The sequence below is a fragment of the Argentina silus genome, assembly GCF_951799395.1.
Source record: "Argentina silus genome assembly, chromosome: 13".
NCBI lineage: Eukaryota > Metazoa > Chordata > Actinopteri > Argentiniformes > Argentinidae > Argentina > Argentina silus.
In genome coordinates, this window is record NC_139667.1 from 12485732 (window position 1) to 12504738 (window position 19007).

Consider the following 19007-nt stretch of genomic DNA (forward strand, 5'->3'; position numbering starts at 1 on the left):
ATTGAGCATGGATAAGCATGGGTACATAAGCATGAGCAAATAAAGGGGAGGGAGGGGGAAGTCAAACACAGATGTGTCCGAACAGGAGCAGCGCTATGCTAGGCTAGGCTAGGCTAGGCTAGGCTAGGCTTGCTCCATCTCCATAGGAGATAGTGTACTGTGGCTAGGCTAGTGCAAGTTAGCGCTGGTTCTCTCTTGATAGGAGATACGGTTGGGCAGTGTTTGGTTACCATGCTACTAATGTGAAGGTTGGCATCCTAATCAGTTGATCTGTGAGATTGTGTGTGTTGACATTGACAGGGGATTGTGGGTTGTATATTGACAGAGGTTGTGTGCAAGGGTGGGTGTGTGTGTGTGTGTGTGTGTGGTGTGTGTGTGTGTGTGTGTGTGTGTGTGTGTGTGTGTGTGTGTGTGTGTGTGTGTGTGCATCTGTCTCTATGTGTGTGTGTGTGTGTGTGTGTGTGTGTGTGTGTGTGTGTGTGTGTGTGTGTGTTTCTGTGTGTGTGTGTGTGTGTGTGTGTGTGTGTTTGTGTTTGTGTGTGGGTGGGTGGGTGTGTCTTTGTGTGTGTGTGCGTGTGTGTGGACCTCACCTGATCCAGAGGTATGTCGCTCCCTCCCTCCCTGCATCTGATGCTGCTCCATCATCTGCCTACACAGAGAGAGAGAGAGAGAGAGAGAGAGAGAGAGAGAAACATGTCATCCTTGACCTTTAGCATTTCAGTAGGGGAAGCCAGAGGAGACTGTCATTGTCATGCATGGGACGGAAAGAATGTTCGATACCATTCCTGATTCTATACCATGCATTACAATGAGCCCGTCCTCCGATGTCTACCTCCACCAGCCTCCCCTTACTTTTCAATATAGATATAATTGACTCAGATAAATGACTGTCATGACAAAGTGCACTTAACTGGAGCACACAGATTTATGGAAAGAGCAATTTATAGGAAGGGAATTGAATTGGACTGAAGTGCACTTGTGAAGAGTGTAACCGACAGTGCTTACTAATATCCTGCTATTGGATCGTATTGAGGTAGTACCCCTTTTCAACCACTAGAGTGGACTGTGTACACAGCACTAGCCAATGCATGTGTCTCGTACCCTCAAGCCAGAGGAGACTGTACCTCAACCAGGGGAGGCTGGTGGAGGCTGAAATCGGAGGATGGGCTCATTGTAATGCATGGAATGGAATGAGGAATGAGGAAGGGAATCAAACATGTGTGTATTTCTGCCTCCACCACCCTCCGTTCACCTCAACACAGATGATGAAATGAGGAAATACTTTCAGCAATGGAAGCGCTCCCAGTTTCACTTCAAAGAGCAGATTTGCTGTGTCATCTAAGAATGCTTGTTGTTGATTTCCGAATCACTATTTGTTCTGGTTGTGGTGGTCAGAGATGGTCTGATGGTCGGACCCAGGCGTACAACTGAAGTTCATGGTCCCAGATCTGTGTTTTAGCCTACCTATCCTGGCACACACACACACACACACACACACAGTACCTACCTCCTCTGTGCCTCAGCGTCCTCTGAGGACGGCCCATTTTGGCGCTGGACAGCGGGGCCTGTGATGGGAGCAGAACAGAAGGATCATCAGTGTTATCTTTTCATTTTTTTCGATGCTTTTTAGGGCATTTCTGCTTTTTTATTTTTTTTTGGTATGCGCATTAGTGTTATCATTGATTGAAACACTTCTGGTTTGGAATGGATCAGAATAATGATCAGGTGTCCTACTTTCCCACGGCACGCCCTTCCCTGCAGTAAGAGAGGGATGTTTAGACGATAAAGAGAGTGATGTGTGATGTTTCGATGGTAAACATGGTGTCATGGTGACTGCTCAGAGCCCATAGCTGTCTTGTGATCCTACACCAGGGGAGGCTGGTGGAGGTAGAAATCGGAGGACGGGGCTCATTGTAATACATGGAACGGAATCAGGAATGGGTTCTTCTCTCTGGCAGCTACCGTGAGGCGTCACGCCATCAGAGCATGACCATGTGACCTACAGTAGCAGCAGAGGGAACACTGTCTCCCAGGCAACCCGCTGACGGACAGCTCATTCTGTAAAGTGAGGTCAAAGGGCATGTTTCATCATCTCACAGCTGAGGCGTGGGTCTACTGCTCTCCCTGCCTCGCTGCCTCCCTCCCTTGCTCCCCCTCTCTCTCTTTCTCTCCTTTCCTCCCATGTCTCCTCCTGCCTACCCTCTTTCTTCCTCTTTACCTCCCTCATTATCTCCTTCCCGTCCCCGTCCCCCTCCTCCTCGACCATCCTCCCTCCCTCCCTCCCTCTCTCTCTCTCATGTATCCTCCTGTCTCCCCTCCCTCCCTCTTTATCTCTCCTCTTCCTTTCCCTCTATCCCCCTCTCTACTGTCCCCCTCCCATGTTTCGTCCTGTTTTCCCTCTCTCTCTCCCTTCTGCCCTTTTCTTATCTCTACCTTTCTCCCCCCCTCCCTCCCATCCTCTCTCCCCCCTCCTCTATCCCCCTCTCCTTCCCTCCCTCTCATCCTCTCTCCCCTCCCCCCCTCCTCCCCTCCCTCCCTCTCCTCCCCTCTCTCCCCTCCTCTCATTCCCTCCCTGTCACCTCCCGTGTCCGCGTCACATCGGCGTCTAAAAGGCTCAAACTGGATTAGCAGGATGTTGATCACGTTTGCGTCGGACACGGTGTCTCGTCTGTCTGCTTGACTCTCTCACACCAATTAGGAAGGCTTCTGTAAACACGCACGCCCCATTCTGCAACAGCCCCGGGGCCCAAACCGCTGTTCCTACTCATCGCGGCAACACTGAGACTCTCTGCTTGTACAAGGAGTTTGTGTGTGGAGCGGGTGCTTGGCGGGTGCTTGGCGGTTAGTGACAGTTCAGTTGTGAGGGTTGAGACGAGACCACGCACCACATGGGGAGCTGTGCCTCTGCTTCAGAGCAGTATTTATATCTAGGGCTCTGCTCTGCTCTGTTCTGTTCTGTCTCGGAGAAGAACAGGGTTTGTGTCTAATGAGCCCAGCATTGGGGGGGGGGGGGGGGGGGGGGACCACAGACGTTTCCACAGAACAGGGCCAACAGCGCTACAGATCTGAATATAACCTGACAGTGGCAGGCTGACACACGCGCGTGCGCACGCACATTCACACACACACACGCTCGCACCACCCACGCACACACACACAGACATACACACGCGCACACACACACACACACACACACACACACACACACACACACACACACACGGACACGGACACACCCACACAAACACATAGAGACAAACGCACACACACAAGCAGACACACACACACACACACACACACACAAACAATAATTGATGTTGTGGTTGTTGCCTGAGTGGTAGGATACTGCCTAGGTGACTCATACCTTACTCAGGGGTGGCATTTGAAAAACAATAACAGTAGGGGAAGTCAACAACTCAGCATTGTAAAATCACAGGGCATTCAGCTCCAAAATTATTCTCACTTTGGGAGCGCGTTACCCACCCAATTCCACGCCTGACTCTTTCCCAAGTCTCCATGTCCTACTGAGCTAAGTGGCTAAGCTAACGGAAGAAGAGCCTATTCTAAGAGAGAGCTATTCTAAGGAACCATGAGGGAAAACACTTATTACATATCAAGAATACCAACCAATCATCTTCTGCGCCTCCTGCAACACTAGAGCACCCCTGGGTGTTATTTCCGCTGGGAGTGTTTGGCTTCATAGACAGACAGACACATAAAGCATAGTTTTATGAGGGTACTGCTCAGGGGAGGCTGGAGGAGGTAGAAATCGGAAGACTGGCTCATTGTCATTCCCTGGAATGGAATGAGGAGTGGTCCTCCGATTTCTACCTCCACCAGCCTCCCAGTGTTAGCGTTCTCTCCGTACCATACTCAGTGTTTAGTTGGCTTGTCATGTTGGTGATACTTGTTGTTTGATGCCTTTTCTTGACATAACTGATATTAGTATGATTCACCATGTCATCCTGTTCTCTACCATGTGCAAAAATGGGTAACATTTCGAATAGGCGCAATGACAAATAATCCAATGGGAGTTTTGAATACTGCGTCTCACGTTTCCATGCTATACAACGCATTGTCAGATTGTTTACAAAAACTCTGATTGAATAATTACGGTGTTCTCAAAACCATTGCTCAAATCAAGCTACAATAAAAACAAAATCATGCTGAGTAGAGTATTTTACAGTAAAGAGTAGAGTAGAGTAGAGTTTTACAGTATTTATTTATTTTTTGCTCTGCTTAGCACTATTTGCTGAATCAAATTGGGGCCCTAGACTAGGTCAGGAGCTTGGTGTTAACTCTGATTGCATCACCAGAATAGACATCTACTTCTGGTGGGCAGATCACATCCCAGATCACATCCCAGATCACATCCCTGAATGTGATGTAAACATCAAGGTAGCATTTCCCATTCATAAATAGACGTGTTCATTCTCACTCAGCATGCGCTCCTTTGATCTTCTCAGTCCTCGTCTCACAAAGAGGGGAAATATTCTAGTTGTAAATCAGAGCACACATTTTTGAAAACAGCAGATGAATATAAACCATGCTCTATGTCCATTCCATGGGAGGCTGGTTGGAGGTAGAAATCGGAGGACGGGCTCATCGTAATGCATGGTTTCAATACCATTTCAATACCAATACCATGCATTCCAATGAGCCCGTCCTCTGATTTCTACCTCCACCTGCCCCCGCTGATGCATTCATCTTTCTCTACCCTGTATTCAGGGTTTACATATTCATATTTCCCAACACTACAGTGCGGTTGTTTAGAAGCCTGCCTTCCTTCTTTTTCACGAGAAGCTCTTTGATAGAAGCAGCCTTGGGATGCCTTGTTTTCTCTGTCATGACACTCCTCTGAACCCCCCATGTTAGCACATGATAATGATCCACACCGCTAGCGTAGCCATGCGCTAATTATAGCACGTATCCAGCTGCAAGAAGCACAGAGATGGTCTCACAGAGCATAGCGAGACAGCCGGTGGCTAAACAGCCGAAACAATATCCCATTGAGGATTGAGAGCAGTCGTTGTTTCAGAGTTGGTGCCTATGAAAGACGTTCAGTCGAACCGGATCTTACAGCAGGGTTTAGTCATGAACATGGTTCACTTCTTGGTCAACATATTATTTACAGTTAGAAATGCACAAACTGTACTGCAATTGTTCATCGTGTCACAACGTTTTTCCTGTCGCTCACTCGCTATGTGGACATTTTGACATTCACTTTTAGTCAATGCTACTGACTAAAAGACAGAACAGCTTGACTGAGTAAGGTGTACTGTGCTGTATATCTGAAGAGTGGGTAGTGGGTGCAGCACAACCCAAACCATCAACTGTTGCTAACGAAGCGGACCACCGTAATGGCTGCCACTAGCCAGCGGCAGCCACCTATCAACTGCATCATGACATACAGCTAGGTGACCCAACGCTATTACTATTGTACAACCCAAGGCTCCTGATGCTACACAGCACATGTGCCTCACCATGACGACAATAGCTATCAAAGGTTATCAATGCTAAACTAGGCAGATGGGAAGCATCATTACCATAACACAACCCAAGGTTACACTGCACATCTGCAGAATCAGGCCTTCACAGGGGATGGTGTGAATGAATCAATTAGACGTGTGCATGACGCACACACAGCTGTGACATATGGGGTCCTAGCTGTTGCCATGGTGAGGTGAGGAAGACGAGGCCCTGTGGAGATGAAGGGGCTTGATCAGGCCTGTACACAGCAAGGATGTAGAAACCCCTGGACCTCTAGGGACACAACCTTCTCTCTCTCTGTCTCCCTCTCTGACGCACATACAGACAAATGCACACACACACACACACACACACTTACGCACACACACACACACACACACACACACACACACTTACAGACATGAACACTGCGCGCACGCACACACACACACACACACACACACACACACACACACACACACACACACATCCACACACTTACGCACATGAACACTGCACACACACACACACACACACACACACACACAAATACACACACACACACACACACATTTTAGATGGTGATTAGCTAATTGCCCCCCCCCCCACAACACTTTGAGGTACTGTGGCTTCAAAACATGACGTAGGGGCGCTGGAGCAGAGACTGTTGTTTAAAAATAGACACCCCTTTCATTGGCAGCAGATATATACAGCAAAAAAGTGGATTCTAGAATACGACCTGCTATCTGTGCTCCACAATGCAGCCAGAGAGGCGGTGCCAGCCAGCTTCACAATGTTGGCAGACGTTGGCACCACCACGCTGTATAGACGTACCTGATCCGACCCCTCTGTCTGAAACTCTCCCTTCCACTGCACCAACAACACCCTGCACAGACACACCCGCAGGTACTCACTGAGGGTGATCACTGTAGAGCTGCACCTCCTGAGCATCCCAGGAGACGGAGCCTCCGGACTTCGGCTCATTGTGATTACACCCCCTCTCAGCTGTGTCATCTTCTTTTTTCGCAATCTAACGACTGTGCAGTTCAGCTTCTAGTCGGGCAGCTGCCCGGACGACATGAATCACCAGGAGTCTGGGGGGCCGCAGAGATCCAGCAAAGAGGACCCCTGCAGTAGGGGCTGTATAGGGCAGCAGGAGAGAGCGCTGTCTGCGTGGTGGAGACAGACACACCTCTGGCTGGCGTGTGTGGACCCCCATGTCTCCATAACTCCTGAGTGGCCCCCCTCCAGTTTCACCAAAATAAGGAGAAGCATCATGTGAGACGGGGCATAAGACAGCATGGCTCCATGGATATTTTAGCCAGGCCGGGCACCAATGGGAGGGCCAGGGCCAAGGGGACAGAACTGGCTGTCACCGGACTCCTCCTCACCACCCACAACCTACAGAACCCCCGCCCCCCCAACCCCCCACAGCTTATAAGTAGCAGCAAGCTGTAACCAGAGAGGCTGAGGTGCTACTTAGTTAAGTACGAGTAGAGTAAGGCTTCGTATAAACGACAGGGCCCCATAAATTGTACGAAGTGTGCAGCGCTGTCATAAACTGCGTAGCAACATGTATGTCCAGCAGGAGGTCAATCAGCTGACTAAGGTCAGAGTCTTTCCTGACCTGGTTAGCCATGTGGAAGGGTCTGATCAACGAAAATGTTCTTGATAGCTGCAGTTGTTTTTAATCCTCAAATGTGTCGCTAACATTTGTCATGTATGTGTATTTGTATCTTTGTAACATTTTACATACACGCTGTTTGTACCAGGTTTGTATGGCAACAGATATTGCCCAAAGCTTTTGCTCTGGAGCTTGTCAGCCAGCAGAGGGCGGTAGAACTCAGATGAGAGCTATACAACAACACTGGTCCAACCCACTGGCAATCCTTCTGTCATATGGTTGAACCAAGGGTGGCTTCCAACCCCAAGGGGTCACTCCTAATCCCTGGGCCCCTACCCCCACCCCTTCACCTCCAGTGGAGAGTATGAGCTCTAATCAGTGCTCTGCACACGTCCCTACTGTCTGATTGGGATGTACCCCCAAGTGTGAGTGAACATGGTGGGGGGTCTTCATCAGACAATACATTCTGACTACAACCTGAAGCAATTTATCCTAAACCCATTTAAGCAAGCAGATTATGGTCACTTAATCAATCCAACAGTCCCCAAACAGTAATTGAGTTGGATTGATCACAGATGGCTGAGTCAAAAGATTAGCATTTATCATCAACATGTTTGGGTTGGGTCAAATTACGATTCACTCAATACAAGTAAATTAAATTAAATTAATGAGTTGATATATCTGCATGGAAAACAATGGGCTATTTTCAGTTTACAATTTGAATTTCGATTCACTTCTGGTATTGACCAAAACCCTGCCAGAGGAAGAGGAAAACTGGGACTTCAAACATGGCCGCACCTCCATCTTGCGAGCTGAGGACGTTGAGGGCAAAGAGCATGGCGTTGGAGAAGGTGGTGGCCTCCTCCTTGCTGGCGAAGTTGAGGCCGTACACCTGCCTGGCATCGCGCCACTGGTGGAAGGTGGGCGTGGCCTGGTTGTACTTCAGACCCTTCACGATGGAGTAGTTGATCACCACCTAGAGGCCAGGAGGACACATAACCACTCAATCATTAGTTAAATGACTGTAGACCAGGGGAGGCTGATGGAGGTGGAAATCGGAGGATGGGTTCATTGTAATGCATGGAACGGAATGAGAAATGGTATCAAACCACCAGACTCCCCTAGTATAGATGCCAAGGGATAACAGGTACAGACAACTATTAGACGTGTTAGATTACATAGCATAAACACTATCAAACATGATCATTCTGTTTATTCTATCTTCATATTCATTCTAGTCACATTCTAGTCACCTGGAAATGGTTTTTGATTGGTAAAAACGCTGGCGAAGCTCTATCTATGGAAGTAAGTATTAATGTGTGTACTGTGAGTCTACCCCCGGATCTACCAAATAGATTTATATATCTAATTAAGAATCTATCTAATAGATTTATATATCAAATTAAGAATCTATCTAATAGATTTATATTTCTATTGAAAGATCTACCTCATAGGTGTACATTTCTAATGAAAGATCTACCTCATAGATGTACATTTCTAATGAAAGATCTACCTCATAGATGTACATATCTAATGAAAGATCTACCTCATAGATGTACATATCTAATAAAAGATCTACCTCATAGCCTGATATCAGTACCTGCTGGTCCTGCAGTTTGACTCCCACCACTCTGAAGGTGTTGTTGGCCGTGTTGTGGTAGATGTTGATGCGGCTGAAACCCTGCTGGCCGGGCTTGATGGGCACCCACTTCTTACTGGCGTCATCGTAGACCATGACGGAGGCCCGCGCCTGGCAGATGCTCTGCTCACTGTGGAGGAGGATAGACACACAGACACAAAAAGGTCAAAGGTCAATACGCTTCAGTGATGACGGGTTCGGTTTCAAAGCGTTACGGAGGTTTTCCTGTCTTTCACTGCAAGTGGATGTGATGTGGTGCTGTTCGTAGAGAGTGGAATGGCATGGAATAGAATGATGGAATGGAATCTAATAGAACAGAATGGAATGGAATGGAATAGACCAGAATAGAAGAGAAAGGAATGGAATGGCATGGAATGGATGGAATGGAATAGAATTCAATGGAATGGAAAGGAACGGAATAGAAAAGAACGATGAAATAGAGCAGAATAGAATACATAGAATACAATAGAATGACTGTACTGTTCGTAAGCTAGTTTAGTGAAGGGACACTGAGAGGAGCCACGCCTCTCTGAAGATAGCATTTGGAATCTGACAGTTTGTGTGCCCTAAGGAGAGGGAGGGGCCACCATATAAACCATACAAACAAGCACCCTAACCCCAGCACCCTTATCCCAGCGCAAACCCTCCAAACTGCCTCTCTCCCTGTTGCACTTTGCTGTGGTGCAGTGGTATCATAATTGCATGCCTCTGAGATGTTTCGAGCCATGGGCAGAAGGGTGTGTGACGCTGATCTATGATAATGATACAGTGTGTTAAAAACAGAAGCATCTAATTAGCCAACAACCTAATCTCCAGATGGGGAGGACTTTTATTTGTTGAAAAGTAAATGAGAGACAAAGCAGCTCCACACGGAGGAATGATGAATCCGCTTCTACAAATAATCATGTTCCGAAAGCACCAACTGACAGGAAATTGAATTCCGTGAACAAATCAAATCAGACCACTGAATACTGTGGTGAGTCAGTACACGGCAATGAAGCGCATGTTATCAAATCAAAAGATAGCTTGAGAATGAATATCAATGGCAGGTTGAAATTTCACACACAGGGCAGCATGGAGGTGATGTTGCATGACGCTTATAACAATTTGCACCATTGGGTCTGACAGACTTGTGACTTCTCACATCAACAGCTTTAAAATGAGACCACATCAAGTTCCTTGGAACATTATCACCTAAATCACCAAATACATACAGTGCCCTGCGTAAGTAATGGGACAGTGAATAATTGTGTCTTCTTACAGCTATATACTCCAAAAGTTTAGATTTGAAATAAAACTTTAACTTACTATGAAGTTACAAATTCTCAGCTTTTATGTGATGGTATTTGTGTATATACTGGTTTCACCATTTAGAAATGACAACACTTTTTAAATTGCTTTACTTTCCCATTATCTATGCAGGGCACTGTATTGCAATACTCTTTTAAAAGTGAATATTTCAAACACAGTCTTTGGAATGTGAAAGCTCATTCAATGCCATCACACAATCATATGTGTCAACTCTACATGCTATGATTTTCTAAATATGTTTTGTTTTAGGGCATTTCTGCTTTTATCGGGATAGAGACAGTAGACAGGAAGGATGGGAGAGAGAGGAGGGATGACATGCAAGATAGGTCGAGGGTCGGAATCGAACCAGGAACCTTGCGATTACGTGGTAAGCGCATTAGTGTGCTACGCCACTAAGCGCCCCACATGCTATGATTTTCAAACATATCTATAACGTATCTTTGCACCACCATCCCAGCTCCGTAGCCTCCGTCAGAGGGGCAGTACAAGGCTTGTACAGGACCTAAGGCCCTCGGGACACCAGTAGCATTCAAATGTCAACATGTGACCTTCCTCTCCTCCTCCTCCTCCTCCCCAGGAGGAAGGCTAACTGACTGACACCTCAGAGAGGTCTCTCCACTGCAGGAGGACAGGGACTCAAAAGGCTGCATCTCAATCTAGAATGTTGCTCTCTCCCTCCCTTTCTTCCTCCCTCGTTCACTGATCTGATAGGACTGGATAGGGCTAAGCAGTCCCACAGAGTTAGAGAGTAATATATGCCATTTAGCTGACACTTTTATCCAAAGCGACTTACATTGCAGTGAGTGCATACATTTTTCAGTATATATGGTCCCAGCAGGAATCGAACCCACAACCTAAGCGTTGTTAGCGCCATGCTCTACCGACTGAGCCACAGAGCTCATAATGACTGTTATACTGTATGTTCTGTGTAGAAAATATCTGTAAATAGGTCTGTACACGACAGCAGGCCACAACAATCTTTCCTTAAAGTGATAGTTCACCCTAATGACAAAATCAAATATTTGGTTCCTTACCCTGAAAGGAGTCTATGAACAAGGCCCCAAAAATCCACACATTGGTTCTTTTTATTTGGTCAATGTAACTAACAGCTAATTGTTAGCATTTCAAACCAAATCTCAATGCAAGTCAATGGACCCTAAGTTAGCATGTTTGACATTTCATAGTCAAAATAATTGGGTGAACTATCCCTTTAAGGATATAGCCTACCACAGTAACAACACTGACAAGTCTCTACCACTCCTCAGCTTCACACTATAACACAGCCATCATCACATACAAACACACACCCATCATCAAACAACAAATACACACACAGCCATCATCACATACAAACACACACCCATCATCAAACAACAAATACACACACAGTCATCATCACATACAAACACACACCCATCATCAAACAACAAATACACACACAGCCATCATCACATACAAACACACAACAAACACACTGTATCATCACACAACAAATACACACACACCTATTATCACACACACACACACACACACACACACACACACACACACACACACACACACACACACACACACACACACACAGCCAACATCACAACTCTTATAAGGTAAGCACTCATTTCAGATTCAGTTCTCTTATATTCTGATAATACTTCTAGTGTCTGACAGAAAATCTAGAAGCCAAATCAATTATCAACTATCAACCCCCGGTTTCACAGTGTCTACACTTATACCACTGTAAGACCTTGACGAGATATGAATATCTTACATTCACATGAAATATGAGAATATGAAATATAAGATGTGGTTTACCCCTTCTGTCTGCGTGACATCTCAACCAGTTTGACTGAGGTGTACTTGTGACACAGAATATAATACCATTTTAGAAACAGGAAGTACTATAGGAAATGGGGTTGGCCTGGAGTAGGTGAGCATGCATTTAATTCAACACATTATCAATAGGGAAATCTCCATACTCAATTATTCAATCAAGATATAATCAATACAAAAGCTGGTGAACTAAAAACCATGTTAAGCGAACCAGACATTTGAACTATTTTGGCAGCAAGACACCAACACTGACAGAGGGAGGGGCACATGACACATTACTGTATGTTACGGAAATCCATAAATGATAAGAGTCCGAAAAATATCACTATGTCTAAAATCACACTGGCAGCAACATTATTACACGGACAGCTCTGAAAGGGAGGGAATCCAATAACCAAAACTGACCAGGTAACATTGTACAGTGAGAGGTTGACCGTAATGTTATTCCCTCACATCTCCAATCTAGTTCTGTATAATCACCTAACAAACTTCCTCTTCAATGCATCTGAGACCTCCAGGTCGCGGGGGAGATGCTCAGCTCTTTGACTGTATTTACTGGGGGGATCTCCTTACAAAAACAAGCCCTATTTCTGGAGCAATTGCGGGACGAGGGGTGGCATGCCTGTAGCCTGAGGCCGGGGGTTTCAGTTCCCCAGTCGGTCCGAAATAAAGCAGAACATCCGTCTATGTGGCTGACGGACGTTGCTCAATCATTACATGGGACGCATAACAAGCTAGACCTCAACTCAGGCAGGCCAGATATAGGCTCTCTGTCTCTCTCTCTCTCTCTCTCCCTCTCTCTCTCTCTGTCTCTCTCTCTCTCTCTGTCTCTCTCTCTATCTCTCCCCCCCTTCTCAGCTTGAATGACAGTAGGCTACTCTCTCTCTCTCTCTCTCTCTGTTTCTTTTCCTGTCTGTTTTTTGGAGGTTTTGCATCTATAAACCTTTTTAAAGATAGCAGCTGGTCTTAGACAGGTCTATTAGCAGACCTATATGTGGTTCTCTACAGTATGTGATCCGATGACCCAACAGAACCTTCTTAGCAGACCTTAATAACTATGGATCACACCGTTAATCATTTAATATAGTATGTGGTTGTTATTCACTTCATTTATAGCAGCCATGAATGGTTTATCTATAATATTCATAAGTGTGATGTATGGTTACAGTACAGGGGAGGCTGGTGGAGGTAGACATCGGAGGACGGGTTCATTGTAATGCATGGAACAGAATGAGGAATGGTATCAATGTGTTTGATACCATTCCTCATTCCATTGCATTGATTAAAATGAGCCTGTCCTCCGATGTCTACCTCCACCAGCCTCCCCTGCTGTAGAGGACATCCAAACCAACACAGATCTATGTTGGGATGATACATGACAACCTGATGACAGACGGCTACAGATTCACCCACTGACTGAACCATCTAGACATGGGGGGGGGGGGGGTCCAGGGACATCTCGACATTAGGATGGGGGGGGGTCCAGGGTCATACAGTGTGTGAACTACAGTTGACTGAGGATGTGAGTCGTGGTGTGTGTGTGTGTGTGTGTGTGTGTGTGTGTGTGTGTGTTCTCCTTGCTGTAGCAGTTGTTCAGGGGGTCAGCCCTGTCGTCCCCCTCACATGCTAGACTGCACCTTTTAAAAATGCAGAAGGCCATCAAACTGGATTTTCAGAAACGTGAGGCGAACGATTTACATAAATAAATAATAATAATAATAATAATAAATAAAAAAACAGTATCAAAGTGTATCGAGTGAACAAATATCCGGCTTAGATAAATATGAAAAGTATGAGAAATATGATGATACATTTCAGTCTGATTGTTAAATACATTAACATGAATGAATTTTGGGTCCGTATGCGAAATCTTATCTTGAGTCATTGGTGTTTTGGCTATGGAAAGGTGAGACAGATGTAACTACCTCATTATGCAATTTAAGTCATATTTGTCAAAATCCAGGGGTAGGTATACGATACAGTATACATTATTTGAATTGACTGGGAAAATGACATACTGTGGCTTTAATAAAAATGCTGCTCTTTAAACATCGGCCATGTTTGACCTGTAACTTGCTTGTAATGTCAAGTAAACTCTAGACATTACAAGCAATAACACATTATTACCAATGTTGCTGGGTTGTTTCGCAGCATACGGAAAAGCTAAAGGTTTAATAGGCACCCAAAGCTAGATATATTGCTTCAAATACTGAACAGGCAGCCAGGTACAATTGTCTAGAGCTGTGGAATCTTCTGTGTCTTCGGGATTGGCTGAGTAAAATTCCTTCTGCATTTGAATGAAGTGTGATTTGTTAGTTACTTTGTCAGTTTTTGGTAGAATAAGTGGGATTGGTTAGTCTGTCAATTTCTGGCTAATATCTGTCTTATTTCTGTTCAAGATTATGATGACTGATGGATAGATGATTCACTCACTTAGACAAATGTATTTGTTGTAAGTCGCTTTGGATAAAGGCGTCTGCTAAATGCCATAAATGTAAAATGTAAAATGTAAAACCTGAAACCTGAAACCTATAAGGCATATTCAATTGTAGGCTAATGATGAAATCACTTGTACATCTGTCCTTCCAAAAATACAACACTGGCCCTTCAAGACCCCAGTCAGACCTCAGCCAGCCAGTGTGTCTATCTTGCGGTGAACAGTACTAAACACAGCTGTTAGCTAGTTGAGCTACAAAATCTGTTTTTTTTTGGTTTGTTTTTAAAGTGAAGCGGGGTATCCGGTAAACAATTTATGAAGTTTGTATGGCCTCAGCACTTTTCATGTCCAAGTCATGAATAAAAGTCTAAATATGTCTCCAAACACACATTGACAGAATCATTAAACACCTGTACACACAAACCCATGCGCACACATGGTTCTATACATTAATTATTCAAAGGGCCCATTTCTTGATCTTCCAACAGTTTTTCACAGCTTTCTTAAAATACTCAATTCAGCTCAGCTCTGAAATCAATGTGTGTGTGTGTGTGTGTGTGTGTGTGTGTGTGTGTGTGTGTGTGTGTGTGTAATTGCTTTAAGACCTGCATGACGTTTGTTTGAATTATTTAGCAACAGAAACATATTAAATCCTAAAACACTCAAAACACTATAACCAATTGTTGATAGTAGTCTTGAATAATTCTAGCTACTTCAGCTCTGTTGATGGGATCAGTGTGTATTAGGGCCTCTAACCTGGAATGCAGCATGGCTTTGAGAAGCTGGAAAACCTCCCAAAACCTACTTACTATACTGGACAAATCCCAACCTCTATTGTAGCCTCAGATTCCATTATGACGGCTTAGGGATCAACTAGGGGCTGACGCTGTGTAGCCTCCAGTGACAGATTGTTAAGTAACCACTGGGAGAGAGGCAGAGAGAGAGAGACAGAGAGAGAGAGAGACAGAGAGAGAGAGAGACAGAGAGAGAGAGTGAGAGAGAGAGAGAGAGACAGAGAGAGAGAGAGACAGAGAGAGAGAGAGACAGAGAGAGAGAGAAAGAGAGTAGCCTACTGTCATTCAAGCTGAGAGAGTGGGGAGAGAGGAAGAGAGAGAGAGACAGAGAGAGAGAGAGAGTGAGAGAGAGAGAGAGAGAGACAGAGAGAGAGAGAGAGTGAGAGAGAGAGAGAGAGAGAGAGAGAGAAAGAGAGTAGCCTACTGTCATTCAAGCTGAGAAAGAGGGGAGAGAGGAAGAGAGAGGGAGAGAGAGGGAGAGAGAGAGACAGGGAGAGAGAGAGAGAGAGACAGAGAGAGAGAGAGAAAGAGAGAGAGAGAAAGAGAGTAGCCTACTGTCATTCAAGCTGAGAAAGAGGGGAGAGAGGAAGAGAGAGGGAGAGAGAGGGAGAGAGAGAGACAGGGAGAGACAGAGAGAGGTTAGAAGGTAGAGTGGATGGAGGCTTCTGCTACATTGAGTGCTTAAACATGTTAAATAAGCCTCATGGGCGGGCTGGAGAAAGGAGGCCATACATTTCCAGCCCTTTTAGAATTAAGCAATGTGTCTGCCCTACACATACTCACACGCACGCACGCACGCACGCACGCACATACGGTGTGTGTATTTCCCTCCCAGCCCAGTCGCCTCTCCATTAGCTGAGTGCTTTCTGTTGTGGGGGGTGGAGGGGGGGGGGGGGGTTGGTGGACGACACACAACTTCATTGACCTGACCTTGTCACACAGTGGGGGAGGTGGGGAGGAAGGGGGAAGTAAGGTAAGGGCAGCTGATGACTTGAGCATCCCCTGCTAATGTTTAGCCTTTGAGCCTCGGTGACGTGTCAGACAGGGGTTTCCATGGGAACCCAGGAGGCAGATCGCCGCGGCGCGGACACAGCATCCCAGGGTGACGCCCAGGGGAACCAGCTTTTGTTGCCACGGTGATTGTCTCCCGCCGCTGCTGGTTCAGTGGAACATACCGGAACAGACCCGAATAGACGATTCAGACTGCTGCATCATGTAAGCTATTTGATTCATAAGGCCTTTGTCTCTCTCGGTCTCTCTCTCTCTTTCTCTCTTTCTGTTGATACGCAACAATTTTCTATGGTTAGGCTTAGGTAGACATGTATACTGTAGCCTATATACAAGACAAAACATTTCATTGCTACACAAGCTGGAGCTAGACATACGTATAGCTGTGTACTGGAGCTAGACAAACATATATCATCAGAGTTCATGAAACCCAAATCCCATTCTGTACCTGACTTCTCCCTCTACACAGGGTTAGCATCCATCAACCATCCGGTGAATCAAACATGGCCGCCACAGACAGAGGCTATTCAGCCTTATCTCAGACCGGCTCTGCTCTGCTCGGCTAGAACACGACTATCACAGATCAAGGTCAATGATAGTATACATCAACATGAAGGATATCATCCATTCATTCACTGCTGGGTGAATCAAACATGGCCGCCACAGACCCAACGGCATTGGGGGAATCTAAGTGTGTTTCACATTTGGAACCTGTGTCGGTTCACATACACACAGACCCAAAATACCAGCTGGGGTGATATTTAGCTGAGGCCCAGATTAGGCAGAACAGAACCGCTGGCTTGGTGAGGGAGAGCAAGCCTGCCCTGTTATTAGAGAGCAGAGAGCCATGGAAGGATGCCAGTGGATTATAGCCTGCACTCCATTCTTTCTGGTGGAGCAATGGTGATTTTTAGGGAGGGAGGGTGTGTGTGTGTGTGTGTGTGTGTGTGTGTGTGTGTGTGTGTGTGTGTGTGTGTGTGTGTGTGTGTGTGTGTGTGTGCGTGTGAGACTCCAGCTGACACAGAGGGTCTCAGTAGCCAGATTACAGAGGACTTCTAGGGAGATCAGATCATTACCTCTCTGGCTGCAGCCTTAAGTCTAAATGAACCAGGGTTTAACTCCCTTACAAGTCTCTAATCTACACAGAGAAAGTCTAATTGGAAGGGGAGTCCTGCGGGGCCAAAAATGTACGAGCCAACTTGATTACTTGAGAAGCTGATAAATCAAAATTAGGGGGGGGAAAATCACACATACTTGGAATTAGATTGAGAAGGCTAGGTGTCGTGTAGACGTGCCAATGGTGGAAAAAGAGAAGGTTTGTGAACTTGGAAAGGGAATTCAAGTTAACCCCCCCCACACACACACACACCCTCGCCCCCCTGCTACTGCACGGTGAATGAACTACAATTAAGCCAGCGAGGAGAGAGAGCACGGTTGTGGGCCCTAATGTTCTGGTGCTCCTTCGATATTAATGTGCTTATGTTCTTAACTTAATGTTCTTGCTTGCACACACACACACACACACACACACACACACACACACACACACACACACATACATATACTGTACACACACACACACACACAAAGATGTAGCCAACAAATCCGCTGCCAGAGAACTCATTGTTATCTGTGACAATGAATGTCAACATGTAGAATAATGCCAAACAGCGTTGGCTTTTAAGAGCATTCAGATACTGCTGCTGGCTGTTGTTCAGCATGATATCATTTCACGTACAGTACACACACCAGATCATACTAAGTCCAGCTGAGAGCATGTACAACAGCTGCTAACTAGGGCTGGCCTGGACCACCTCTATATGGGTCATATATATAACCCAACCATTTGCATGACTGACCCAACGACTTAAACGTAAGCCAGCATACTTTAGCTGAGATCAATTTGACGCTATATAGATTTTTGTTTTATATAATTCTGGAGTCAGCAAAAAAAATGAAAAAAAAGATGCATCACAGACAGTTTAGAACTGTACTACCTGTTTCTGATCTTAACCCTAAGCTTAACCCTAACCCTAACCCTAACTCTAACCCACCAACCGTCTAACCAACCAAGTGACAGTTGACTAGGCATCCTCTCGTTACACTACAATAACTTTGTAGATCTTGTGTAATCAAGTGTATTTTACCTCAGTCTCTAAATGTCTTCACTCCAGTAGAGGCTGGGGAGATAGAAATCAGAGGACGGGCTTATTGTAATGTCATGGAATGAGGAATGGTGAATTTCTACCTCCACCAGCCTCCAGCCCTGAGGGAACACAGCTGCCTGTTTCCAGCAGCGCTCTTCATCTCCGTACGGGGCTGCAACAAAAACCTTCCATCCATCTTTTCATGGAGGAACGTAAGTAGGAAGGGCACTGGACCGGAAAGCGTTCGCCTGAAGCTGTGCTATCTGCACAACTGGTGTAAATGAAACACCCCCCCCCCCCCCCCACCCCACCCCCCCCCCCACCCCACCCCCCCAGGCAGAGTATCTATTCACAGAGACTGTATGGAGCATTCTGAATGGGAACACAAAGATGTTCAGCGTAGAGTTCACATACTAATCGATTCTCATCATCATCCTGGCTGCGCGTTGCTGCGGCTTAGACGCACCGTGACACCGGCACCACGCGTAATGAGGGAACACAGGGAATAACAACGTCTGGTTTGGATGTGGTCATTTTACCGTATCTACTATTTATGTATCTATTTATCTACTGTACGCTGATATTTCGTTCCCTGAAAGAGGAAGCTACGGTATTGAACTCTTTGGCTGCTTTTTCTGTAAAAAAAAAAAAAAAGAACTCTCCCGACTGAACTCAGGCAGTCCTCCTGTTGTTACGAGCAACAACTATTCTGTTTGCATTTCAAATTCCTCGGAAGATTAATACTTAA

At 45.8% G+C, this 19007-nt stretch overlaps 1 protein-coding gene across 1 annotated transcript in view; it reads right to left on the bottom strand.

Annotated features, from left to right (window-relative positions):
* Positions 1–19007, bottom strand: part of evla (Enah/Vasp-like a) — a 32786-nt gene that overhangs the window by 5469 nt on the left and 8310 nt on the right. Inside the window, exons 2-5 of the mRNA XM_083683577.1 lie at positions 8694–8862; positions 7892–8069; positions 1508–1565; positions 591–649 (exon numbers count right to left, since the gene is read on the bottom strand). Of these exons, the coding sequence (XP_083539703.1) occupies positions 591–649; positions 1508–1565; positions 7892–8069; positions 8694–8862 (464 nt within the window). The remainder of the gene's footprint in view (positions 1–590; positions 650–1507; positions 1566–7891; positions 8070–8693; positions 8863–19007) is intronic.